Source organism: Vulpes vulpes, chromosome X, assembly GCF_048418805.1.
Source record: "Vulpes vulpes isolate BD-2025 chromosome X, VulVul3, whole genome shotgun sequence".
Taxonomy (NCBI): Eukaryota; Metazoa; Chordata; class Mammalia; order Carnivora; family Canidae; genus Vulpes; species Vulpes vulpes.
Window position 1 is genome coordinate 55,129,883 of NC_132796.1, and position 27,625 is coordinate 55,157,507.

A 27,625-nucleotide genomic window follows, 5' to 3' on the forward strand; every position below is an offset into this window, starting at 1 on the left:
TATACCTGTTATACAAGGTATTTTCTTTCTTAGAACAAGTAATAGTATTTTATAAAAGATATGCCTGTTCTGCCCCATACATCCTACCAGAAATTGTTTAAGATTTACAGGAAGGTCTTTGTACTTACAAGTAAACTAACTTCAAAAGGCTGAAAATATGTATTTCAAAAGTGATTAAAAAATTCTGAAAGGTGGAGGAGTAAGTGGCAAAAAATTAAGGTATACATTTGAAAAGATATTGGAGTAGAGATTTTGAGATTATTAGAAGCCACAGAATTAAGGCATACATCTGAAAGTTGGTGTAGCTATTCATTTGGAAAGATACAAATCACAGTATTTGTTCAGAATATTGGCTATCCTTTTAAATAATTTTTTTTGTTCATAAGACACTTAAAATAATAATGCAATGGCTTAAGCATCACCAAAGTCAACTTGAATGAAAGAATTCTTGGAGCTTAGGGCCAAAGGGATTGTCAAGGAATTCATTTGAGAACTATTAACATAATTATATCAGGATTCCCCAGCTCAGTCATATAGTACAATTTTTGGTTCATAGGTTAAATCTCAAAATCTCTATTTGGATATCTTTTCAAATGTACTATGTAGATGTATGTGAAGGATTTCTATTGATACAAGTAATTGGTTTGTTGCTTCCCATAATTTTTAGGGATTAGGTCAAATTTAGAGCTCACAACCTCAATTAAAGTTTACAGTCATCTCAATTGCTACAAGAGAATTTCCCAGCTTTTGCTTTATCTAGCTTCATGCCTCCACAAAAAATGTGCTTAAGAAAGCTAAATTCAGATTTGTCAATTCTGTTATTAGCATTTTGGCATAGGTTTCCATGCTGCTTAATATTGTCTTTTAGTTTTCAAAGATCCAAACTGTCTATGACCTCTATCACCATGGAGAATTTCCAGATCTTTTGTCTTTTTTCTTTGTATCTGTTTCAGCACCTAGCAACATGTATGGCAAACAGTAAGGGCTCAACTAGTATTTGTTAACTGAATGATTTCATGGTTCTGAGGGTATGTGTAAAGAAGGCTGCAATTGAAGTCAAAAGACTGGGGCTTTTGTCTTGGCTCTGCTTCTTTGTGGATGTTTGACCTTGGACAAGTCACTTTAGGAAAAGGAATCTCACAAATAGATCTATAATGGGGGTTTGGTAATCCTCAAGCTTTTTTTTTTTTTTTGAAAATTAAATGAGAGAATGTATAGAAGTGTTTTGTAAATTACAAAGCACCAAATTTTAGGTGTTATTATGATTGATCATTAGTGAATTATACTTTAATAGTATCTTAAAAAATAGATATATAGATTTTCTAATGATTATGAGTTAATTACCATACATATAGGTAAGTGTATGTATGGATATTTGTGGGGAACCAGCTGCAGAGCCTATCTGAGAACTGAATCTCCTAGTCCTCAGCACATTGGGGACATGGGAGTCAGCACACTGCCTTTTTAAAAAAATTTTTTTTATTGGAGCTTAATTTGCCAACATATAGCATAACACCCAGTGCTCATCCCGCTAAGTGCCCCCCTCAGTGCCCATCACCCAGTCACCTCAAACCCCCACCCACCTCCCCTTCCACTACTCCTTGTTCATTTCCCAGAGTTAGGTGTCTCTCATATTTTGTCACCCTCACTGATATTTTCACTCATTTTCTCTCCTTTCCCTTTATTCCCTTTCACTAATTTTTATATTCCCCAAATGAATGAGACCATATAATGTTTGTCCTTTTCTGATTGACTTATTTCACTCAGCATAATACGCTCCAGGTCCCTTCACGTCGAAGCAAATGGTGGGTATTTGTCGTTTCTAATGGCTGAGTAATATTCCATTGTATATATAGACCACATCTTCTTCATCCATTCGCCTTTCAATGGACACCAGAGCTACTTCCACAGTTTGGCTATTGTGGACATTGCTGCTATAAACATTCAGGTGCAGGTGTCACAGCGTTTCACTGCATCTGTATCTTTGGGGTAAATCCCCAGCAGTGCAATTGCTGGGTTGAAGGGCAGGTCTATTTTTTTTTTAATTTTTTTTATTTATGATAGTCACAGAGAGAGAGAGAGAGGCAGAGACACAGGCAGAGGGAGAAGCAGGCTCCAAGCACCGGGAGAAGGGCAGGTCTATTTTTAACTCTCTGAGGAACCTCCACAGTTTTCCAGAGTGGCTGCACCAGTTCACATTCCCACCAACAGTGCAAGAGGGCTCCCCTTTCTCCACATCCTCTCCAACATTTGTTGTTTCCTGTCTTGTTAATTTTCCCCATTCTCACTGGTGTGGGGTGGTATCTCATTGTGGTTTTGATTTGTATTTCCCTGATGGCCAGGGATGCGGAGCATTTTCTCATGTGCTTGTTGGCCATGTCTCTGTCTTCCCCTGTGAAATTTCTGTTCATTTATTTTGCCCATTTCATGATTGGATTGTTTGTTTCTTTGCTGTTGAGTTTAATAAGTTCTTCATAGATCTTGGATACTAGCCCTTTATCTGAAAGTTCATTTGGAAATATCTTCTCCCATTCTGTAGGTTGTCTTTTAGTTTTGTGGACTGTTTCTTTGCTGTGCAAAAGCTTTTTTCTTGATGAAGTCCCAATAATTCATTTTTGCTTTTGTTTCTCTTGCCTTCATGGATGTATCTTGCAAGAAGTTGCTGTGGCCAAGTTCAAAAAGGGTGTTGTCTGTGTTCTCCTCTAGGATTTTGGTGGAATCTTGTCTCACATTTAGATCTTTCATCCATTTTGAGTTGACCTTTGTGTATGGTGTAAGAGAATGGTCTAGTTTCATTCTTCTGCATGTGGATGTCCAATTTTCCCAGTACCATTGATTGAAGAGCTTGTCCTTTTTCCAGTGGATAGTCTTTCCTGCTTTGTCGAATACTAGTTGACTATAAAGTTGAGGGTCCACTTCTGGATTCTGTTCCACTGACCTATGTGTCTGTTTTTGTGCCAGTACCACAGTCTTGATGACCATAGCTTTGTAGTACAACCTGAAATCTGGCATTGTGATTGTTTTCTTTTTTAATATTCCTCTGGCTATTTGGGGTCCTTTCTGATTCCACACAAATCTTAAGATGATTCGTTCTAACTTTCTGAAGAAAGTCCATGGTATTTTGATAGGGATTGCATTAAATGGGCACACTGACTCTTGACCACATTGTTCTCTGGATACAGCTCCTCAACTCCCCCCTCCTTGAGTCAATAGAGTATTCTTTTACCTTTTGAAGTAAACATGTTTTTCTCTACTTCCCAAAGTTAATCATTCCTATAGCCAATCTGTTAGCTCTCTTAGTAAAAACTGGAGGAGACAGCCTTGGGGTCAGAGTCTGAGTCCGGTTTGAGTTGGAGTCTGAGTCTCAGTCCCCCTGTTCCCCACATTAAAATTCATCGAGACTCTGAGTCTTTCTTCATATTGTTGCCTCTGAGTATCCTGGATCTGTGTGAGATATTTCCTATAAGAGTGAAAACACAAGACACACTAGCAATTGTATAATCTTAATTCATAATCTGTGGCATTGAGAACAAAGCCACTTGCCTGATGAAAAACTAGACAAAAATGACTATAGTAGTTTTGTTCCTGGAACATCTCACAATACCATTTAAAATTCATTACTTCATTTAATTTACTGATAAACAATACTGTACTGCAGAGTTTTCCTTTAAAGCATCCATTGGCCAATTAGACAGATTTGTCTTTTAAACCCAGAGACCCTTTGAATTGTATTAAGTGTTAGGTGGAAAAATGCAAAAGCTTTTAAAAGTGACTGGGATTACAATTCCAGACCGCAATTCTTATCATCCAATCAGATTTAAACTCTCTATAATTATAGCTAATAGTGTACTGACCTTGAGGGTCAGGAACAAAGCAGAGATAATAGGAGTGAAGAAAAGGGATAAAAATACCATTAATACCAAAACCAAAACAACGAACAAAAAATTGAAAACAGAAAGCCAGATCAAGGCTTAAATCCCACTAAAGGCCTGCATATTCTTATCTGTTACTCGTGTTACTCTGACTCTGTCATGTGTTGCTTATATGGTTCTGTGGAAAAGGGCATTTTAAGAGTTGGTTTTTTGAAAGGCAAAATAAAATTATAGAATGTTAAAATTTGAAGAACATTTAGGAGTCAAATAGGTAATGCATGTCACTTATAAATGAAGAAAGACAAGTCCAGAGAGTGAAAGGGACTTGTTAAATGCTGCTCAGTAATTTTTTAGAATTAGCAGGTTTCCGACTTTCACGTTATAGCTCTTTAGAAAGAAAGCCTGTAATTCCCTTTCTTACAGCATGACTTCGAGAAAAAAAAAAAAAACCCATAGGGACACCTGGGTGGCTCAGCAATCGGGCCTCTGCCTTCGGCTCAGGGCGTGATCCAAGGGTGCTGGGATTGAGTCCCACATTGGCCTCCCTGTGAGGAGCCTGCTTCTCCCTCTGCCTATGTCTGCCTCTGTCTCTCATGAACAAATAAATAAAATCTTTAAAAAATCAGAATTGCTAGGTTACTTGTTAAAAACAAAGATTCTTTGATCCCATCTCAGATCTAAAATCTTAATCAGAATCTTAAATGTAGGCGATGAGAGCTTACATTTTAGCAAACTCCACAATTGTTCTAATACACACTGGTTTTGAAAAGTACTGTTGCCTAGACATTCTTTCTCAAAAGAATAAAAAAAGTGTCTTCCTAAGTACTTAAAATAAACAAAGTGGTCAAGGATCTGAATTGCTGTCAGAGTCCCCATGGTAACTGTACAGTGTAGGTCCCAAAGAAAAAAGGTAAGGAAAACTCTAGTGGTCAAGCACACTTGGAAAGCTGCAGTTTGTAGAAAGGTCTAGTAGAGGGCGGGCTCTTCAGCAGCTTGCTAGGCATTTCGAACTTCCCCTTTTGGTTACCCGGACAAGCTAACTGAAGATGCAGTTATTGAAGTATATAATCTCTCTGCCAAGACACAAAGTCTAAAACCAATGGGCCTTATATATGTAATCATTTTTATCAGTCTCCACCCCTAGATTTTCCTGGCTCTACCACTTACCCAAAGTTTTGCATACAGAACCCCTAAGGGCTCCCGGGAGACCCTGCAACCAACCATCCCTGGCTCCATCCCATCTGCCTGGCTAGCAACGTTCAGGAACCCACGCAGCCAGGGGACTCAAAGGGTTACCAGCAGTTCTCTGGAGAGTGACAGACAGAGAAGCCAATAGTGTCTAGGCAGGCCCTACGTCCGGTGTGGGCGGGGCAGGGACGTAGCGCGCCTAAGGAAATTTACGGAAGCCTAGGGGTGAGAGGGCCCACCTAGGTTAAGAGTTTGGAAACGTCCGGGGCGAACAGGAAGGCAAGTGAGAAGGAAGGCCACTTCTCCCCGCTCTCCTTTATCCTTAGGGGTCGGTACTTGCAGGGACAGCCCGGGGCCTGGTGTATAGCCATGGACTTACGGTATTTGGACTCCATGTCCTGTCACAACCAGAAAGTAAACTCTGTCTCTAACCCAATCATGGAGCCGCTGCGACCTGGCGACCTGATCTCAGACCCAGCCGGGGGAAACAGCGCCTCCAAGGCCAAGCCAACTCTCCTCCCAGGGCACGCTCATTCTAGCGTACCCGCTGAGCTGGATCCTCCTCAGGTGTGCAGCGTGGCCAGCCTCAACTCAGAGAGCAACGGTGGCAGTGGCAACTGTGACGCACCGACCGGCAAATTCCTCCTAGGGGACCACGAAGTCTTCCAGCAGATCGGGGCGCAGCTTAAATTGCTGCCTATGAATGATCAGATCCGGGAGCTGCAGACTATCATCCGTGACAAGTGAGCGGAGATCAGAAGGGGAAAGGGATGTGGAGGGTCTCTCAAGGCGGGGGAAGAGGGGACAGCGATTGGAAGTAAAAGAGCTAAGGGGTGTGGTTTTGGCGCCGGGAAACTAGTATGTGGAGATAGGGCGGGGCGGGGTGTCACGTGACTCAGCCCTTCAACCCAGTCTTTCCGAGTCCCTGAGTTAAACCACGCTGTGTATAAGGACGAATACTTTTAAGCAACCCCCGGCTCCGTCTTTGTCTCTTCTGAGCGAATTCTAATCCTCAGCCGTTCCTGGCTGTAAACGGGTCTACGTTGTCTAGTGCTGGTCTATATAAGCCAGAAATGAGTGCTACCCAAGGTTCTGTTCTAGCCCAAAGCACCTCAGGCTCACAAATTGAAATAAAGCAATTTCAAGGGAATTCTGTTGTGCTCAAACAAATTCTCTGACCGTTTACTGTTTGCTATTGCAAATATGTCATTTTGTCTAACGTCTTTGTCTTGGAATTTGGGTTTTATTTGTCACGTGGAAATTTGTTCAACTCTGATCAGGACTGATTTTTGTAAAGTTACAGAACTTCAGATGTTTTCTGTAGAGTTAATGGAGCAAAGGTAACCTAAAGAAATCTTTGGCGCCCCCTCCTAATTCCACAAACCAAGATAGCCAAAAACGTAATGTTAACATGCTATCTTGAGGAGATCTCAAGACTCATGTTGTAGATGGGGTTTTTCAAGGGAAATATGTACCATCATGAAATATAGCTGGTTTCTGTATTGGCAGCACCTTAAATGAGTAGCTACTGCATGTCAAAGCACTCGTTTTTCAGTGGATTCCTTAATCTTTTAAAATGGCTGCTGGGTCAAGATGCCATTCTTTAAATCAGACTGTAGTAACTTTTCTTCATACTATTGTTAATAGGCTCCCAATTGGTTTCCTTGCCTTCAGTTTTTCTGCCTTCCACATATTCCCACACATTACTGAACAATCTCAATATACAACTTTGCTTAGGTAACTCTCCTACTCAGCAGCCTTCCTTGGCTTCTTAGTGCCTGTCAAATAAAGTCCAGGATCCTGATCTTGACATTAAGGCCCCTCTTCATGGTTCCTGGGAACTATTATGAAACATCCCTGATTCTTTTTTCCTCTGAAATTCTTTTTTAAAAAATATTTTATTGATTTATTCATGAGAGACACAGAGAGAGAGGCAGGCTCCATGCAGGGAGCCCCATGTGGGACCCGATCCTGGGACTCCAGGATCACACCTGTGCGGAAGGCAGATGATCAACCGATGAGCCACCCAGGCGTCCCTCCTCTGAAACTCTCTTTACTCCTCCCTTTACTCCTTCTCTGCATTTTCATATCCTACCTACTTTTCAGGATCAAACCCAGCATTAAATGTCCACCTCTGTCGAGGGTTTTTCCTTTAATCATTCTTCCTTGCTGATCTTCCCTGGCTTTTTAAATGCACAACTCACCCGCTGTTTTGTATATTGTTATTGGTGTATCAGTCTTGTCTCACCTACTAGATTTTAATGAATCAATATTGAAAAGTACTGTGGTCATGTGATCTAATACATGGAAGTAGTGATCTTAAAAAGTAGGAGGCATATGTTTGATAGTTGTGGTAGGGGAAGCTGAAATATAACTCATTTATAGAACAAAGAAAATAGGATGATGTTTCTTGTTTCTATAGATCAGGAGTTACTGACCTTGAGCCTTGGACACCACTGGGTTTCAGGGCCTTGGTGAACGAACGGTCAGAAATTATCTGGGAAATACTATTCATTATATGCATTTTTAATGGTTGGTTTTGAATAGCATCTTTATTGAGATATAATTCACATATCATAAAATACACCATTTAAGGTGCACAATTGACTGGTTTTTTAAGTATGTTCATGGCTGTGCAGCCATTACCACAATCAATTTTAGAACATTTTCATTACCTCAGCAAGAAAGCCTGTACACAGGAACAGTCACTCCCCATTTCCCCTCAACCCATCAAACCAGTAATCTGGATAACTACTAATATACTTTCTATCTCTGTTAAGTTGCCTATTCTGGACATTTCACATAAATGGAGTCATATAACATATGGTCTTTTGTGTGACTAGTTTCTTTCATTTAGTGTAATGTTGTCAAGTTTCATCCACATTATATCAGTACCCCATTCCTTTTTTAGCTGAGTGATAGTCCACTGTATCGATATACCACATTGTGTTTGTCCATCTTCAGATGATGGATATTTGTATGGTTTCCACTCTTTGGCTATTAAGAATAATGCTACTATGAACATTTGCATATGTGCCTTTTTTATGGAGTGAGGATTCCTTAGCTTTCATTACATATCACAAAGGTGTCTTCGTGGGACACCTGGGTGGCTCAGTGGTTGAGCGTCTACCTTTGGCCCAGGGCGTGATCCTGGGATCCAGCATCGAGTTCCACATCAGGCTCCTTGCAGGGAGCCTGCTTCTGTCTCTGCCTCTCTCTCTCTCTCTCTCTGTCTCATGAATAAACAAATAAAATCTTAAAAAAATTAAAAAAAAAACAAAGGGGTCTTCGTGACAATGTAAAGGTAAGCCATTGCTGTAGGATATGGAGAGGGCGTGAAGTTCAGCACTCCTATAAGACAGTATCAATACTTGATTTTAATGCATTGTTCAGAAAATCCTGGGTTGTATAGTAAACTTGAGTGTAAGTGGAATCTTTTATTTTCTTTTGTGAGTTTGGAAAGAGACAGCAGGATCCAGAGTGATCTTAGGCAAAATCTTTAGCATCACTGTGCTTCAACTTTATCGTTTGTCAAATGAGGATGTGGTAATATCTCATTGAACTCTTGAGATGCTAAAACAAGATTCTGTCTTACATTTGTTATAAACTGTGAAGAGCTTTGCAAGCCTTCATGTTTCGATTTGTTCATCGTTTTAATTGCATTCATAAGGGCTAGTTTCTTAAACTTTCAGGAGACAGTGAACAGAATTTATACATAAAACTCACATTCTTTTTTTAAAAAGCAACATTGAGAGATCCTAGATAATTTTTAAAAAGATTTTATTTATTCATGAGAGACAGAGAGAGAGGCAGAGACATAGGCAGAGGGAAAAGCAGGCTCCTCACAGGGAGCCTGATGTGCGACTCAATCCTGGGACCCGGAATCATGGACCTGGAATCACACCCTGAGCCAAAGGCAGGCGCTCAACTGCTGAGCCACTCAGGCATCCTGATCCTAGATAATTTTTATCCTGCTGTGATAGTACAGAGGGACTCCTTAAAATTCTTGATAACTATTTGATGCTTAGTTATTTAGGCTGGAGACAGTGTTTTAGTTTTGTTTTGTTAAACAGATTTAACAAAACAGGCCTCTGTTCCTTTATCTTCAAAAATTGGAGTCTCCTCACACAAAGGAGACCTGTTTCATCTATTCCAGGGGGCTGGTATAGGAGGTCTTTGGTAAGAGGAGCTATATTTAGGTAGATTAAGTTATGGAAGTTGTCATCAGTTATCATATCCTGTCTTCCTCAGAGCTTAGGCTCTTCTCTGTTTTGATGTGACATCATATATGTGCACTGTGGAGCTGTCTGATAATAGAAACAATTGGAGTACTTGTTATTCCTTTATTGATCCTGATCCTTAGTATATAGCTATTGAAGGAATTGCTTTCTGAATTGACTTTGCCAGTGTAGAAGTGTAGAACATGGAGCCGCAGGACTGCATGTTGTAAATATATAAAGCAGGCAAGATTGAGAACGTTGTCCTGATCTAAAATGCCTTTTTAAAAAAATGTGCAGTATTTGCAATATAATATGTTGGTTTTATTATTGAATTTCAAGTAAATGGTTTTCTCTCTCTTCAGAATGCAGTAATCTAAACATTGAAAGAGCAGATTATTTACTAAGTCACACATGGGTAACTGGTGAACCTGGAAAGAGAAATTACACCTTCATTTTCAGTTTTTGTAACAGGAAAAACATCCTTCTAAAAAAAAACAAAAACAAATCTTTCTCTTACTGTCTCCTTTATATAATAAACCTAGCAAAATCTGAGTATAGTTTACTTTTCTTTTGAACATAGTTCGTGACCTCATCTTTAAGGCAATGCAGTGTATTTAAAAGATCTCCCTTCCCCATTTTTTTTTTTCTGTTGTCTCCCAAAATGTTAAAGGAAAGCTGTTTCATAAGCTCTTGAGTGTTTCCTTATCCTTGTCCTTGGAAGGGCTTTGCCATGGCCTCAGCAGACAACTTGGATGAAAATTGAATATTCTCAGAGTATTTTAGTCCATGAAATAACACTAAAGAAGGAGCCAAATCAGCCTTGTGACTTTATGTTTTTTTTTTTTTTTTTTTTTAGTCGCCTGGAGGGGATACAACCTCTGGAGTGATGAACATTCTGTTTAGCCCTAAAATGATTGCAGCCTAATGTGATTTGAGGCTTCTGACTAGGTAATTTTGATATTCCTTTTTTTTTTAAAGATTGTATTTATTTATTCATGAGAGACACACAGAGAGAGGCAGAGACACAGGCAGAAGGAGAAGCAGACTCCCCGTGGGGAGCCTGATACAGGACTTGATCCCAGGAGCCTGGGATCATGACCAGAGCCAAAGGCAGATGCTCAACCACGGAGCCGCCCAGGTGCCCCTAATGTGCTGTTCTTAACCGAGGCTGTGCATCTGAATTGCCTGGGGAGTCTTTTCTTTTTTTCCCAAATAAAATTTTTGGTAACCTTTGGGTAGTCTTGTGTGGAACCTGAGCACCTGTAGCTTTACAAATACCACAGGTGATTATGCTGTGCTCAGGCTGGACCACTGTCCCTGGGAGAATGGCCATTCTCTCTTGCAAGGTAATTTGCCTGGCTTCGGATTTGGGATATAGGCTGAGCTAGGGATTCCAACAAAATCAGCCTAGACAGCCTAGCTTGGCATTACCCTGAGATTGGAGGAATCTGATATTTTCCCTACTTGTACAAAACCAAAATGATCACCACAGAAAAAGCCATGACCTGCAATTTGTTTAAAACATGGACATGATTTTGGCTTTACACATGAATTTTGGAACTGGCTTTTAGGCCAGGAAGGAAGAGTCACCTCTTTATGCATACCGTTGTCATCATATTTATTGGGCATATCCTAGAAATGTCTTACCAACTAGTATGTACTCCAGGGAAGCATAAAGAAGGTCTGGCCTGGCACAGTACCTGATGCATAAGGGAACTAATACTCAATCAGTATTAAAAAAATCACCTTCTAAGTGACTGCAGCCTGGGTTCTAAGGGAAAAATGATAGTTTCTTTTATTCTTCTACCTAATTTTGAATACTTATGTTAAACTCTGCTTTGAGGTGCAAGTAAATATTGACACTATTTTATTTTTTTATTTTATTTTTTGATTTTTTTTGACACTATTTTAATAGCTTTTTAAGAAGGTGCTATAGAGGTGTAGCCTTGCTGATGTATCTGGCAGGTAGTAAAATCAATATGTATATGTATTTTCAGGTTTTCACATCAGATTAGTTTTGCTCCAAGTACTTCGCTAGGAGTTGTTTTTCTGAGGGTGAAAGGAGGCAGAAAATCATTTATAAAACATCTGCATACTATGAGAAACCTTGGAGTTATTCTTTATTCTAGTGATCACATAATAATGAAATGGCTCTGGAGTAGCGTTTATGTTTTCAGAGCTTTGACTAAGCATTAAACCTGCTGGAAAAGCTTTTATGTTCCACTTCCCTTCAATTTGTTACTTAAAAAATAAAAAAGAAACAAAAACACAATAGAGCTGAATTTGAGTCTATTTAGTTCTTTTTTCTTCACTTAGGTTACCAGGTAAAATACAGGACACTCAATTAAATTTGAATTCAGATAAACAATGAACTTTTTTTCCATATACCCTAAACATTGAATGGGTTATACTTCTAAAATATAAATTTAACTAGGTATCCTGTATTTTTTTAAGATTTTATTTATTTATTCATGAGAGACACACACACAGAGAGAGAGAGAGAGAGGGGCAGAGACACAGGTAGAGGGGAGAAGCAGGCTCCATGCAGGGAGTCTGATGCAGGACTTGATCCTGGGACTCCAGGATTACGCCCTGGGCCAAAGGCAGGCACCAAACCATTGAGCACCCAGAGATCCCCCATAGTTTTTTTTTATGCTAAATCTGGCAACCCTGTGCTAACCCTAACTTCTCCCACCCGAATGTTGAAAATAGCCTTAGTTTTTAATTTTTTAAATGTATTAAATTATTAAAATTTTTATTTAAATTCTAGTTAATTAACATATAGTGTAATACTGGTTTCAGGGGTAGAACTTAGTGATTTATCACTTGCATATAAAACCAGTGCTCATCATAACAAGTGCCCTCCTTAATACTCATCACCCATTTAGCCGATCCCCTATCCACATCCCTCCATTAAACCTCAGTTTGTTCTCCGTCTTTAAGAATCACTTATGGTTTCACTCTCTCTTTTTTGTTTTTTTTCCCCCTTGCCATATGTTCATCTGTTTTGCTTCTTAAATTCCACATATGAGTGAAATCATATGGTATTTGTCTTTCTCCAACTGACTTATTTTGCTTAGCATAATACTTTCTAGCTCCATCCACATCATTACAAATGGCAAGATTTCATTCTTCTTATGGCTGAGAAATATTCCGTTGTGTGTGTGTGTGAATATCTATATATATATCTATATATCTATATATCTATATATATACACTACATCTTCTTTATCCATTCATCAGTCAATGGACATCTGGGCTCTTTCCATAGTTTGGCTATTGTTGATAGTGCTGCTATAAACATACAGGTGCATGTACCCCTTCAAATCTGTACTTTTGTATACTTTGGGTAAATACCTAGGAGTATGATTGTTGCTGAGTCATAGTGTAGCTCTATTTTTAACTTTTTGAGGAACCTCCATACTGTTTTCCAGAGTAGGTGCACCAGTTTACATTCCCAACAGTGTAAGAGAGTTCTCCTTTTTTGACATACTCACAAAATCTGTCATCCTGTGTTGTTAACTTCATCCATTCTGACAGGTGTGAGGTGGTATTTCATCAAGGTTTTGATTTGTATTTCCCTGATGATGAGTGATGTGGAACATCTTTTCATGTGCCTGTTGGCCATCTGGATGTCTTCTTTGGAAAAATGTCTATTCATGTCTTCTGCCCATTTCTTAACTGGATTGTTTGTTTCTTGGGTGTTGAGTTTGATAAGTTCTTTATATATTTTGCATACTAACCCTTTATCTGGTATGTCATTTGCACTTATCTTCTCCCATCCCATAGGCTGCTTTTGTTTTGTTGATTGTTTCTTTTGCTTTGCAGAAGCTTTTTATCTTGATGAAGTCCCAATAATTCATTTTTGCTTTTGTTTCCCTTGCCTTCATAGATGCATCTTGCAAGAAGTTGCTGAAGCCAAGGTCAAAGACGTTGCTGCCTGTGTTCTCCTGTAGGATTTTGATGGACTCTTGTTTCACATTTAGATTTTTCAAACATTTTGAGTTTATCTTTGTATATGGTGTAAGAGAATGGTCGGTACAGTTTCATTCTTCTGCATGTGGCTGTCCAATTTTCCCAACACTATTTACTGAAGAGACTGTCTTTTTTCAATTGGATATTCATTCCTGCTTTGTTGAAGATGAGTTGGCCATAGAGTTGAGAGTCAATTTCTGGGTTTTCTATTCGGTTACAGTGATCTCTCTTTTTTTTAAGTAGGCATATTTTTTTTTAATAAATTTATTTTTTATTGGTGTTCAATTTACCAATATACAGAATAACACCCAGTGCTCATCCTGTCAAGTGCCCCCCTCAGGGCCCGTCACCCATTCACTGCCACCCCCCACCCTCCTCCCCTTCCACCACCCCTAGTTCGTTTCCCAGAGTTAGGAGTCTTTATGTTCTGTCTCCCTTCCTGATATTTCCCACACATTACTTCTCCCTTCCCTTATATTCCCTTTCACTATTATTTATATTCCCCAAATGAATGAGAACATATAATGTTTGTCCTTCTCCGATTGACTCATTTCGCTCAGTATAATACCCTCCAGTTCCATCCACGTTGAAGCAAATGGTGGGTATTTGTCATTTTTAATGGCTGAGTAATATTCCATTGTATACATAAACCACATCTTCTTTATCCATTCATCTTTCGATGGACACCGAGGCTCCTTCCACAGTTTGGCTATTGTGGACATTGCTGCTAGAAACATCAGGGTGCAGGTGTCCCGGCATTTCACTGCATCTGTATCTTTGGGGTAAATCCCCAACAGTGCAATTGCTGGGTCGTAGGGCAGGTCTATTTTTAACTCTTTGAGGAACCTCCACACAGTTTTCCAGAGTGGCTGTACCAGTTCACATTCCCACCAACAGTGTAAGAGGGTTCCCTTTTCTCCTCATCCTCTCCAACATTTGTTGTTTCCTGCCTTATTGATTTTCCCCATTCTCACAATGAGGTGGTATCTCATTGTGGTTTTGATTTGTATTTCCCTGATGGCAAGTGATGCCAAGCATTTTCTCATGTGCATGTTGGTCACATCTATGTCTTCCTCTGTGAGATTTCTGTTCATGTCTTTTGCCAATTTCATGATTGGATTGTTTGTTTCTTTGCTGTTGAGTTTGATAAGTTCTTTATAGATTTTGGAAACTAGCCCTTTATCTGATAGGTCATTTGCATATATCATCCCCCATTCTGTACGTTGTCTTAGTTTTGTTGACTGTATCCTTTGCTGTGCAAAAGCTTCTTATCTTGATGAAGTCCCAATAGTTCATGTTTGCTTTTGTTTCTTTTGCCTTCGTGCATGTGTCTTGCAAGAAGTTGCTGTGGCCAAGTTCAAAAGGGTGTTGCCTGTGTTCTCCTCTAGGATTTTGATGGAATCTTGTCTCACGTTTAGATCTCTCATCCATTTTGAGTTTATCTTTCTGTATGGTGAAAGAGAGTGGTCTAGTTTCATTCTTCTGCATGTGGATGTCCAATTTTCCCAGCACCATTTATTGAAGAGACTATCTTTCTTCCAGTGGATAGTCTTTCCTCCTTTGTCGAATATTAGTTGACCATAAGGTTGAGGGTCCACTTCTGGATTCTCTATTCTGTTCCATTGATGTATGTGTCTGTTTTTGTGCCAGTACCACACTGTCTTGAGGACCACAGCTTTGTAGTACAACCTGAAATCTGGCATTGTGATGCCCCCATATATGGTTTTCTTTTTTAAAGTTCCCCTGGCTATTCGGGGTCTTTTCTGATTCCACACAAATCTTAAAATAATTTGTTCTAACTCTCTGAAGAAAATCCATGGTATTTTGATAGGGTTCGCATTAAACGTGTAAACTTCCCTGGGTAACATTGACATTTTCACAATATTAATTCTTCCACTCCATGAGCATGGAATATTTTTCCATCTCTTTGTGTCTTCCTCAATTTCTTTCAGAAGTGTTCTATAGTTTTTAGGGTATAGATCCTTTACCTCTTTGGTTAGGTTTATTCCTAGGTAACTTATGCTTTTGGGTGCAATTGCAAATGGGATTGACTCCTTAATTTCTCTTTCTTCAGTCTCATTGTTAGTGTATAGAAATGCTACTGACTTCTGAGCATTGATTTTGTATCCTGCCCCACTGCCGAATTGCTGTATGAGTTCTAGCAATCTTGGGATGGAGTCTTTTGGGTTTTCTATGTAGAGTATCATGTCATCGGCGAAGAGGGAGAGTTTGACTTCTTCTTTGCATGGCTCTGACTTCTTTTGATTCTTTCTTTTATGGTGAATTCCTACACTTTGTCATTTTGTCTAGGTCACTGTTTTTTTGTGTGTGTGATTGTAAGGAAAGCCTATTATATTCCTGCTGCTGTGAGTAATGGCTATATTAAGAAGAGGTAAAAAAAAAAAAGTTAGATCCTATTTCCACTATAGCTGAAGTTTTGCAGCACTCTATGATCAGTTGACTTGGTGCCTGTGAGGAATTTGTGCTAGTCTTCTGGGGTATGGCTTGGTGCATTGATTTTTAGGTGGATTTGCCCTGTTAGATATGCCCCTGCAAGGTGCAGGGTCTGGTGGGGGTCTTCACCCAGCAGTTGTAGGTATGTCTAATACTTCGTACTTTCGGCTCCATTGCTTGTAAAAACTTGCAGTAATCAGCCACTGTAGTTTTCCCAGTGAATGGTCTTGGACAAATCTCTCTCTGGTGCAGTTCTCTGCATGCTGCCTTCTCTATCTCTTTCTGTCTGTCTGTCTCTCTCTTTCCTCTCTCTGAGATTAAGGCTCCCTCCCCTCCACAGAACCCAAGATTCTTTTCTCCCCTCCCCCGTGTATCACGTCTCCACACCTCCTACCTTCCACGTTGTGGCTTCTTTTTTCTCTAGTTTTCCAATTTGTTCTCTGACCACTCAAATTGATCAGATGTTTGGAATGTTTTGATATTTATCTGGGTATAATTTAGAGAGGCAAGCCTAGGATTCCCCTACTGTTCCATCTTAATTCTCTCCTCAGGCCTTTTTTAAAAAATGACACCTAAATCAATGCTACTGGGATTTGATTGATTGATTTATATAATGGATTTTTTAAAAGATTTTATTTATTTATTCATGAGAGACACACAGAGAGAAGCAGAGACATAGGCAGAGGAAGGAGAAGCAGGCTCCCTGTGGGGAGCCCAGTGTGGGACTCAATCCCAGGACCCCAGGTTCAGGACCTGAGCTGAAGGCAGACCTGAGGCGAAGACAGACGCTCAACTACTGAGCCATCCAGGCGTCTCCTGGGACTTGATTTAAATTAAATTGTTTTAAGTTATGGGTCAGAGGTTTTGATTTAATAATTTTTGGAAGGGTGTATTCTTCTTGTATGTGTTAACTTTTTTACAAGCCATGTTATAATGGCAGCTTTTCTCTCTTCCAAAAGGCGCATTTTAATAATGTTTTATTTGCCTACCGGAGTCTATTTCATTGTTTGCATTGAGTGTCCATGCCAGTCTCATTTGCAGGGAGAGAAGTATCTTTAAAATACATTTAAAAGCGGTCACCGTTAGAAAACATTGTCTTATTAGAGCAAAATAAATAATGGCTTTCCTCAGGGCCTTGGAATCAAAGAGCTTCAGGCTGGGAAGTACCTTGAAGTCCTTCACCTCTTGTAAACCTCACTGTTTTCATCACTAAAGTGGTAGTAATGGAATCTACCTCTTAAGGTTCTATGAGGAGTAGATCAGGTAATGCACAAGTGCATAATACTTGGCACCAAGGAAATTTTTACTAAATAGTGACCTGTGAGAAAGAAGGGAGTAATATGTGAGGTACCTGCTGTAACTTTCAGACCTTTTTAGAAAAGCTTTATAAATAAATTTTTGTATACTTAATGTATGTGTGTTGTTGTTAAAATGGTCTTTGTAAATAAAAGGGGGAGAGCTGTCAAGTTCATTTTGAATGGAGAGAAGTAGCAGAGAGTGATCAAATGGCAATTTCTGTTATAGAAATTGAAGTTGTAATTGTCCCAGGGGAGAACATCTTCCAACACTCTATACATTCCCTCTAGTAGTAGTAGCAGTAAGGACTAGAAGGAATAGGGGAGAGAATCTCTACTTGAAGTTTTAATTTTTTAATATTATAAAAACATTCCTCTGTCATAGTTCTATATCTCATGCATGATAATTAGAGTTCAGTGAGATTCAAGAAGTTTCATCTTGGTCTGCATTTGCTGTGAGACATGAATGTTTTCCACAATTGCTGAAGCCTCTGTGGAATTTTTAAAGTGCTTTATAGACAGGCTTAAGTAGGGAAGAATCAATTTACCAAGTCCACATTAAAACAAGGATTTGACTTCCTGTATGATTCTCATTCTTTTGTTGTTTCATTGTAAAGATAACTTTTTAGAATGGCTGCCTTTGGCTTTCATTTTGTTTCTACAGATGTGTGACACATTTGTTGGGGGAAGTGTCAAGAAAAGTATATTTGCTGATATGATTAGGTCTGCCCTGTTAATCCTATTTGAAGGTTGTACAATTTAAAAATGCTCAGCTTAACACTAATTAGATTTCTGTGTTCTGAATTAAAAGTGTCTGAATACCACTGTTTAAATCTTTGACATTTGATCATTTGGCTATAGTTTAGAATATTCCAGAAATGTGTGTCAGTTTTTGTTGTTTTGTGATAATTTTGCATTAGATTTTTTACTGTTATTAGATAGAAGATGATTAAAATGACTTTCAGAACTTTGTTTTTAGTATGAGAATTTAAAAAAATGATTTTGAAGGGTACCTGGGTGGCTCAGTGGTTGAGCATCTGCCTTTGGCTCAGGGCATGATCCCAGGGTCCTGGGATTGAGTCCTGCATCAGGTTCCCCACAGGAAGCCTGCTTCTCCCTCTGCCTATGTCTCTGCCTCTCTCTGTGTGTCTCTCATGAATAAGTAAAATCTTTTAAAAAATGATTTTGAGACAAGTGAAAAGAGTTACAATTTGAAACAAAGTGTATGGAGTGAATAAGACCTGAGCTTACATTGAAATTCCTTTATTAACAAACACTTTGGTGCAGTATTGAGCATAAAGTAGGGGTTCAGAGAATATGTGCAACTTGTTGATCTGACAAGTATATAACTGTTTGTGAAACTCTAGTGATAACAGTGTTAAGGGTTTAGATGTGAGTATTGAAGACCACTGTGGATTTTTTTCAATGCAATCAACTTATTGTATTCTAGCTGTAGTTTAATTTCTAAATTGATTAAAAGTATACAGTATGGGTCTTGAACAGCAGGAGATGGGTTGGTAATTACTGTTTGTAGTGGGATGACTTGGAGCAGTAAATGCTTTAATTGGAAGTCAAATAGCTATCAAGAGATGACAGCTCTAGTGTGTACTTTTTTGGAATGTGGAGAAGGTGATTATTATGGAAAAGTTAGCAGTTGAGGCTGATATCTTGGGGGAGAACATGAAAGGTGTTAAAATGCCTGATTTCAAAGCCAAATAATAGATTTGGACAGATCATTTAGCCTAATATGATTTTTCTGTGTAATAAATGTACCTGTTTCTGTGTAATAAATGTACCTGTGTATGTGTACCTGTTCAGAAATTAAAAACAAATATTTCAGATGTGTTCCCAAGATATTTTACTGAGTATTTCTTATAAGGCAAATACAGATTTTTCCTCCTTATTGAAAAACTGTTCTGGCTGGCTACATTGTTTGTTTATATGGGTCTGGCAAACAGAAAGTAGGCTTCAGTATTTTTTGTAGTTCACTAACTTTTATTTCCTGACAAGTACTTTGTGAAGATTAAATCCAGAAATGAAAGGTGCTAGCGTAAAAGTGTAGTTTTATTTGAAAACCATGGTAAGAGTCTGCTTTATTAGTTAATTTATTTAATTTATTTGATGTGAGTATAGTTGACACACAATGTTATATTAGTAAAAGGTGTACAACAAGGTGATTCCACAAGTTTATATGTTATGCTATGCTCACCACAAGTGTAGCTGCTATCTGTCACCATACAGTGCTATTACAATATCATATACTATATACCTTATGCTGTGCCTTTTGTTCCCATGAATTGTTCATTCCATAAGTGGAAGCTTGTATCTTCTACTCGCTTTTACACAATTTGCCCATACCCCTATCCCCCTCCCCCTGGCAACCATTAGTTTGTTCTTTAAGTACAGCCTTTTTAAAAAATGTGTGTGTGTGTGTGTGTGCGTGTGTGTAGGTATGTGTGGATAGTTTTCTGAGTTCAGGGAATATTTATATATAAAGAATACAGACCTGTATTTTTGCTATTGCTCAATCATGGTTCATATCTTAGAGATTTAATATCTATACATGATAGAATTGTGGTTACTCTAAGAAACCAAATATCATTTGTGTCAAGGATATTTCATTGCTTTTTCCTGTCAGAAAAAGTAAATACAGCTTGGGGAAAAAAAGGAGTAGTGGTTAATGGTATACCGAGATAATATATGCTTGCATATGCCATTTCTATGCTGTGTTGGGGGAATATTTTAGGTATGCTATGGATAGGCAGATAGGGATTTTTTAAGCACATAAACTGTAAATCAGTCTGTCAGTCAAATCATTTAACTTCTGTGGGAGAAGAGGGTAGAACAATACTAGATTTTTACACACAGAAAAAATGTAAGCCTTTTAACATTCCCTTTTGTTTGGTTAGGTGAGTAGGTGCAACCTTGGATATTTATTACTTGGGCGCCTCAGGATATGAAAGTGTTGACCAGAAGAAATGTATAGGAAAATGGCAAAATGGTCTAAGGAATAAAGCATCTGATTGGAAAAAACAGGCAAAAGGAACAAATAATTTGAGAAAGAGGTCTTGGAAATCAGGTTATGTATTCTTGCAAAGAGTGGCAAAAGTGGAAGATTTATTTGTTTGTATTGTATCATTCTCATTCCAAAAAGGATTAGAGACAAAGTAGATAGGTTACTTACCTTGGTAATGTGGGTTTTAGTTCAAGGTGAATGGATGGAGAGAATGGGAAGAACCCGGTTTTCATACTGTGAAAGTTTTTCTCTTAACTTGAGCTGTTGACTTGCTGCCATCTTGCAGGGGAAGCTTCATTCATCTCCTTGTGGAATAATATATACTTGGGCAGCTCAGTGGGATAATCATTTCAATTCCTGTCTCTAATGTTAATATCGAGTAAGCATTTTCAATAATATTTATCAAGTCATTCAAGTTCCTATATCCTAGTGAAAAATATCTTGCCTCAGTTATAGTTTATACATATAAGCTTTTAGGCTTTTAGTATGTAATAGCTCTTTTTTTTTTTTCAATTTTTATTTATTTATGATAGTCACACAGAGAGAGAGCGAGAGAGGCAGAGACATAGGCAGAGGGAAAAGCAGGCCCCATGCACCGGGAGCCCGACGTGGGATTCGATCCCGGGTCTCCAGGATCGTGCCCTGGGCCAAAGGCAGGCGCCAAACCACTGCGCCACCCAGGGATCCCTGTAATAGCTCTTTTTTAAAAGGATTTTATTTATTTATTCATGAGAGATACAGAGAAAGAGGCAGAGACATAGATAGAGGGAGAAGCAGGCTCCTCAAGGGGAGCCTGATGTGAGACTCGAACCCAGAATCCTGGGATCATGCCCTGAGCCAAAGGCAGATGCTCAACCACGGAGCCACCCAGATGTCCCTGTAATAGCTCTTAATAGCATTGTTACTATATGTATTAAGTAATATTTTACCTTAAAGCTCTAATCTGGACTAAAATTTATACTATTTTCTTTCTAGGACAGCCAGTAGAGGGGACTTCATGTTTTCTGCGGATCGTTTGGTAGGTGGAGTCTTTCCTTTTTTGTTTTATTGTTCCTAGTGATATAATCATAGTAGGCCAACTGACTTTTTTGTTTTAGAGAATTCTGGGCATGAGAGAGATTGTGCCAAGTAATCGTCATCCTGGTAGACTTCTGAAGTGTTGTTTCTGCTCTTTCATTAAGGCTGTGCCTCAATCCATTTAACCTCAAAGCATTGCCCATGAATTCATTCTCTATAATTCTGAGGTACTTCTACCTCTCAAGTGGATTTTGGCAACCCTTAAAGACCTCATCTTAGGGCAGTGAAGTGAAGTACGTTAAAAGAAAATCAAAGATACAAGGAGACCTAGAAGTTACCCGTGTGGTATACATTTAATACAGAAAAACTAATATCCTTCTTGTAGTTTTCATGGGAGGTTATTTATTTTGCCTTTTCTGTATTATCCTCACATGTGAAATTCTAAGTTGGACTGTGTATACTTTCCACAGGGGCTTCCTGTTAAGGACTGGTCAAGCCCAATTCAATTTGCTTATTTATTTTTTAGATTTGTGAAGGAAACCTTTTTTAAAATTTATTTTTTAATTTAAATTCAATTAGCCAAAAAAAAACAAAACAAAAAATAAATAAATTCAATTAGCCAACATATAGTAAGTACATCATGAGTTTCAGATGTAAAGCTCAGTAATTCATCAGTTGCATATAATACCCAGTGCTCATCCCATCAAGTGCCTTGCTTGGTGCCTGTCACCCAGTCCCCCTGTCCCCCCCCCCCCACCTCCCCTTCTGCAACCCTTTGTTTTCCAGTCAGGAGTCTCTCCTGGTTTGCTTCCTCTCTAATTTTTCCCCACTCATTTCCTGCCCCCTTCCTCCATGGCCCCTTTCACTATTTCTTATATTCCACACATGAGTGAGACCATATGATAATTGTCTTTCTCTAATTGCCTTATTTCACCCAGCATAATACCCTCCAGTTCCATCCACGTCGATGTAAATGGTCAGTATTCATCCTTTCTGATGAGCCCAATTCAGTTTAGCTAGTGTGATCTGAGAGGATCTCAGGCCAAATTGGGTTGTTTTCAGGTAAAGCATTGCATTTCCTTCTTGTGTGCTCAGTGCTTGGAATAAGGTTGACACATTTTCTACTGTGGTTATTAGTATTTATCTATTTACGAAATATTTACTGAACTCGAGTTAGGCATTGGGCTAGGCTGTGTTGCAGGGGGAGGAGATAACAGCCGCAAAGAATATGGACATTGTTCCTGATCTCATGGAGTTTACATTCTAAATGCTGTTGTCAGTTTTTAGTTTGGGAAAGAAAGAAAAGTGGCTTATTAACTTCACAGGTGTAATCAGAGAATAGACAATAATTATTAAAGGGAACGTGATGGGGGAAAAGGCATGAAACTTTAGATTTTCCATGGGGAAAATCTTAATTCCCAAATACAGGCAGCTCCTCTTATGCTTTTGGATTTAAGTATTCCTGGTTCAGAGGCCACTTAATTTATAATCATTTGAGCTTCCAGGGGCAGTAATAACCCTTGGCTTGCATTAAGGTCAATGTAATTGACCCTCCTGGAGTGATAGGTCATTCGGTCTTTATGCTTTTATCAAACCAAAGGAATAGGTTCAAGGAGGAAGGAACTTGTGTCATTGGCTGTCATGGAGAAAACAGAAGTCTTGGTGTTCATTAGTAGAAAATGGTTCCTCTTCCTTTTGCTTTCTTTGCCTTCTGTCTATAGAAGGTAGGAGTTAAGTTCATGGTTATTGTAAAATGCTTACCTGAAAGGGCAGGCATTATATCTTGACCAAATAAGACAATAAGGAGCTGTGGCATAATTCACATGAGGGGATGGCAATTTGGACCTCTCTCTTCTCTGCAGTTGACTCTGAAGGTTCTGATATTGGGGATGTATGCAGAGGGTCTTTCATGGTTGTGGTTGGGACTGGAGCTATTTAGGTTTCTGGTGTTGAGGATTTCTAGTTCACTGTTCTAGCACAAGGGTTCCATTATAGTTGACATTAATTCTATCATGGATATATCAGGATTGGCTTCCCTGGCACTCAGCTCTTGAGTTCTTTATATTTAGTCACCCTTCTGGTTTTATGTTCTCCTATAAGGCACATTAATTTCTGTCCTAGAGATGCAGGAGATAGGGAGGAGGTAAGACTCTTTAGAATAGTGTTATTGGGAGGGGTGCCTGGGTGGCTCAGTCCATTAAGCATCCAACTCTTGATTTCGGTTCAGGTCATGATCTCAGGGTTGTGAGATTGAGTCCCAGGTTAGGCTCTGTGCTCAGTGGGAAGTCTGCTTGAGACTCCCTCTCCACCTGCCCCTCCCCCACCTCATGCTCTCTCTCCAAGGATGACTCTTGTCACTTGTAGTTTTGCATCTCTCATAATAATATCGGCTGGACTAACTGAATGAGAATCAGAAGGCATACTTGAGCCTTTTGGTGGCAATCATGTGCCTTCCCAAGGTTGGATACCTAGTAGCAAGAAGCCAAACATTTGGGTCTATTTCTGCATCTAACCTATGATAGGTGCCCCCTTCCTACCTCCATAATCTAAACCCTTGCCTGTTGTGCCTAGTGTTCAGCTCCTGAAGCTAACAGCTAACAGTAGACCTAGCAGGTTCTCAACTTACTCTTCTTTTAACTCTGTAGATCAGACTTGTTGTGGAAGAGGGATTGAATCAGCTGCCATACAAAGAATGCATGGTGACCACCCCAACAGGTAACTAGGACTGTTACTCTCAGATTCTCATCATGAAAACTCTGAGAATTAGGGGGGAAATGGAAAACAGCAGTCTGAGTAAATCAGTATGCAAAATGAGGAGTCTAGGTGGAGCTGTTCTTTTAAATAACTTAATAAACTCAGAGACATTTAGTAAAAAATCTACGTGGGTGACTTTTTGTTAATGAATTGCTTGTCAATTCAAGTTAAAGGTTAATAAATATTCTTTAGCATGCAAGTGTTGCCTTTGATGACAGCCCATTGGGACCAGAGTTAAGAATTGCTGGCAGCTTATCTTCAACTCTGTGGGAGAAGCTACCAGTATTAATAAATGGGTGGGTTGGTTTGGCATTGAAACTCCAGGTAAAAGAGTGAGAAGTGAAAAAGACAAAGAAAACTAGATATGATGAGATTTGAAGAGAATATTTTGTTTTACTCTAATAGAACACAGCTGAAGATCCTTATTTCAGGGATTTGAAATTCTGATTTTCTCCTTTAGTAAATAATGGAAGCTGTTCTATTCAAAGGTTAACTTTAGGAAAATTAGGGTCTCGAGCTTGTTGCATCATAATTGATACAAATTGGGATCCCTGGGTGGCGCAGCGGTTTGGCGCCTGCCTTTGGCCCAGGGCGCGATCCTGGAGACCCGGGATCGAATCCCACGTCAGGCTCCCGGTGCATGGAGCCTGCTTCTCCCTCTGCCTGTGTATCTGCCTCTCTCTCTCTCTCTCTGTGACTATCATAAATAAAAAAAAAATAATTGATACAAATTCAGGATGACACTAAGGGTTGAACATGTCTTGGTAACTACTTCAACCTCTGTCTCCTGCTTTTTAAGGCAGAATGGAAGCTCATAAAAAGGGTTGGAATGAGGAGGCTCTCTGCTGTAGCTCACAGTGAGTTCCCCAGTTTGAATTGATGGGGTTTATAGCACTTCTGAGTGCAATGATTCCCCTCTGAATTCAAATTGAGGAATGTGTATGTGAATATCAGTCCTATTCCTAGTTGGTGAAGTCCACATCTCCCAATTCTCCCCACAGGTTTCTTATGAGGGATTAAGAAATAACTGAAAAATCATGACTTCTCATTACCTAAGAGGTTATACAGAATGTCTAGACAATGGTTGCTCTGTACCCACTGGCTTTAAGCTATAGACACTTTTAAAATATGTGGATTTCTCTAGTAATGAAAGATAAATTCTTTGATTTTATCCCCAATAGGATACAAGTATGAAGGAGTGAAATTTGAGAAGGGAAATTGTGGTGTCAGCATAATGAGAAGCGGTAGGTTTGCATATATGTGATTCTTGTCTCTTCGCACACATAGAAACAGTTGTCCAGGAAAGAGGTAGGCTTGTCTGCCATAATTGCATCCCGCCTTCACAAAAATCTCACCACCTGTGTTGTCTGTCCTCATGGTGGCCTGTGTATTGCTGAGCTTGACTAATTTTAACTATAAAGCATCTACTCTACTGGCCTGCCCCCATGGGTAAGCCACTTTCAGAGAGCTTCAGGGTGGGATAGGAGGATAAGATGGGGCTGTCTTGGGGAGAACAGGGGAGCTTAAAAACTGATAGAATATGGCACAAATTCAGGCCTGCAGAACTCTGAATACCTGACTGGAGAAATAATTTGTTTTGTTTTAATTTCTTTTGTAGGGAACAGAATAATCCTACCTAGTAGGAGCTGGAGTGAATGGCTTATTCAGTGTTTTTAGTTTTATAGTTGCTGTGTATGTGACCATATGGCAAAAGCACTTAACTGTTATTAACTCTAGGTATTTCCAATTGCTTGTCTTATAAATGTTGTATTTGTATTTGAGTCCAACTGATTATTCTTTTAAACCAGACTTTGTGCAACAAAATTATGTGCCGCTTTTTCGCAATGGGTTTGCTGCCAGAACACAGGTGTCGTGAAAACCACCGCTAAACCTAAACCAAAATGGGAAAGGAAAAGACTCACATCAACATCATCGTCATTGGACTGGTAAATTCGGGCAAGTCTACCACTACTGGCCATCTGATCTACAAATGTGGTGGGATCAACAAAAGAACTATCGAAAAATTTGAGAAGGAGGCTGCTGAGATGGGAAAAGGCTCCTTCAAGTATGCCTGGGTCTTGGATAAACTGAAAGCTGAACGTGAACGTGGTATCACCATTGATATCTCCCTGTGGAAATTCGAGACCAGCAAGTATTATGTGACCATCATTGATGCCCCAGGACACAGAGACTTTATCAAAAACATGATTACAGGCACATCTCAGGCTGACTGTGCTGTCCTGATTGTTGTTGCTGGTGTTGGTGAATTTGAAGCAGGTATCTCCAAGAATGGGCAGACCCGTGAGCATGCCCTTCTGGCTTACACACTTTGTGTAAAACAACTAATTGTTGGTGTTAACAAAATGGATTCCACTGAACTGCCCTACAGCCAGAAGAGATACGAGGAAATCGTTAAGGAAGTCAGCACCTACATTAAGAAAACTGGCCACAACCCCAACACAGTAGCATTTATGCCAATTTCTGGTTGGAATGGTGACAACATGCTGGAGCCAAGTGCTAACATGCCTTGGTTCAAGGGATGGAAAGTCACCCGTAAAGATGGGAATGCCTGCGGAACCACACTGCTTGAAGCCCTGGATTGCATTCTGCCACCAACTCGTCCAACTGATAAGCCCTTGTGTCTGCCTCTCCAAGACGTCTACAAAATTGGTGGTATTGGTACTGTACCAGTGGGTCGAGTGGAGACTGGTGTTCTTAAGCCTGGTATGGTGGTCACCTTTGCTCCAGTCAATGTTACAACTGAAGTAAAGTCTGTTTAAATGCACCATGAAGCTTTGAGTGAGGCTCTTCCTGGGGACAATGTTGGCTTCAATGTCAAGAATGTATCTGTCAAAGATGTTCGTCGTGGCAACGTGGCTGGTGACAGCAAAAATGACCCACCAATGGAAGCAGCTGGCTTCACAGCTCAGGTGATTATCCTGAACCATCCAGGCCAAATCAGTGCTGGATATGCACCTGTGCTAGATTGTCACACAGCTCACATTGCTTGCAAGTTTGCTGAGCTGAAGGAAAAGATAGATCGTCGTTCCAGAAAGAAGCTGGAAGATGGTCCCAAGTTCTTGAAATCTGGGGATGCTGCCATTGTTGATATGGTTCCTGGCAAACCTATGTGTGTTAAGAGCTTCTCTGACTATCCTCCTCTGGGCCATTTTGCTGTTCGTGACATGAGACAGATGGTTGCTGTGGGTGTCATCAAAGCAGTGGACAAGAAGGCAACTGGAGCTGGCAAAGTCACCAAGTCTGCCCAGAAAGCTCAGAAGGCTTAATGAATATTATCCCCAATACCTGCCACCCCAGTCTTAATCAGTGGTGGAAGAACGGTCTCAGAACTGTTTGTGTCAATTGGCCATTTAAGTTTAATAGTAAAAGACTGGTTAATGATAACAATGCATCGTAAAACCTTCAGAAGGAAAGGAGAATGTTTTGTGGACCATTTTTTTTCTTTTTGTGCGTGTGTGGCAGTTTTAAGTTATTAGTTTTTAAAATCAGTACTTTTTAATGGAAACAACTTGACCAAAAATCTGTCACAGAATTTTGAGACCCATTAAAACAAAAGTTTAATGAGAAAGAAAAAATTATGTGCCTGTAATTAGAATGTCTACTTGTTATATGGGGATGGTTACTTCCATTCAGCAACTTAATAAATACATAAATTAATTAACAAATTAATTAATTAATTTTTTACAAGATCCAAGCTTCAGTGGAAGCCTCATTTGCTTGCACTGGAGACGATGGATATTTTCACATATAAGCATTGCCTTTTCTCTGGCTGTGTATTTCTGTTGGTGAACAATTGAAGGCCTCAAAATAGGA

At 39.4% G+C, this 27,625-nt stretch overlaps 1 protein-coding gene and 1 long non-coding RNA gene across 4 annotated transcripts in view; one reads left to right on the forward strand and one right to left on the reverse strand.

The window, feature by feature from the left end:
• Positions 1 to 1,680: 1,680 nt before the first annotated feature.
• On the reverse strand, positions 1,681 to 5,743 carry LOC140596271 (uncharacterized). Its single transcript, XR_011998318.1, has 2 exons — positions 5,605 to 5,743; positions 1,681 to 3,460 (listed from the first exon to the last, which is right to left on the reverse strand). It is a non-coding gene; the product is annotated as an uncharacterized lncRNA (long non-coding RNA).
• Positions 5,227 to 27,625, forward strand: part of UPRT (uracil phosphoribosyltransferase homolog) — a 28,453-nt gene continuing 6,054 nt past the window's right edge. Inside the window, exons 1-5 of one of the 3 annotated variants that reach the window (XM_072744822.1) lie at positions 5,234 to 5,803; positions 10,137 to 10,228; positions 20,996 to 21,038; positions 23,683 to 23,752; positions 24,973 to 25,035. In XM_072744822.1, the coding sequence (XP_072600923.1) occupies positions 21,018 to 21,038; positions 23,683 to 23,752; positions 24,973 to 25,035 (154 nt within the window). In that variant the 5' untranslated portion in view covers positions 5,234 to 5,803; positions 10,137 to 10,228; positions 20,996 to 21,017. Of the gene's footprint in view, positions 5,804 to 10,136; positions 10,229 to 20,995; positions 21,039 to 23,682; positions 23,753 to 24,972; positions 25,036 to 27,625 lie in introns of all 3 variants that reach the window. The other 2 variants (XM_025987816.2, XM_025987818.2) reach the window with 2 other exon arrangements.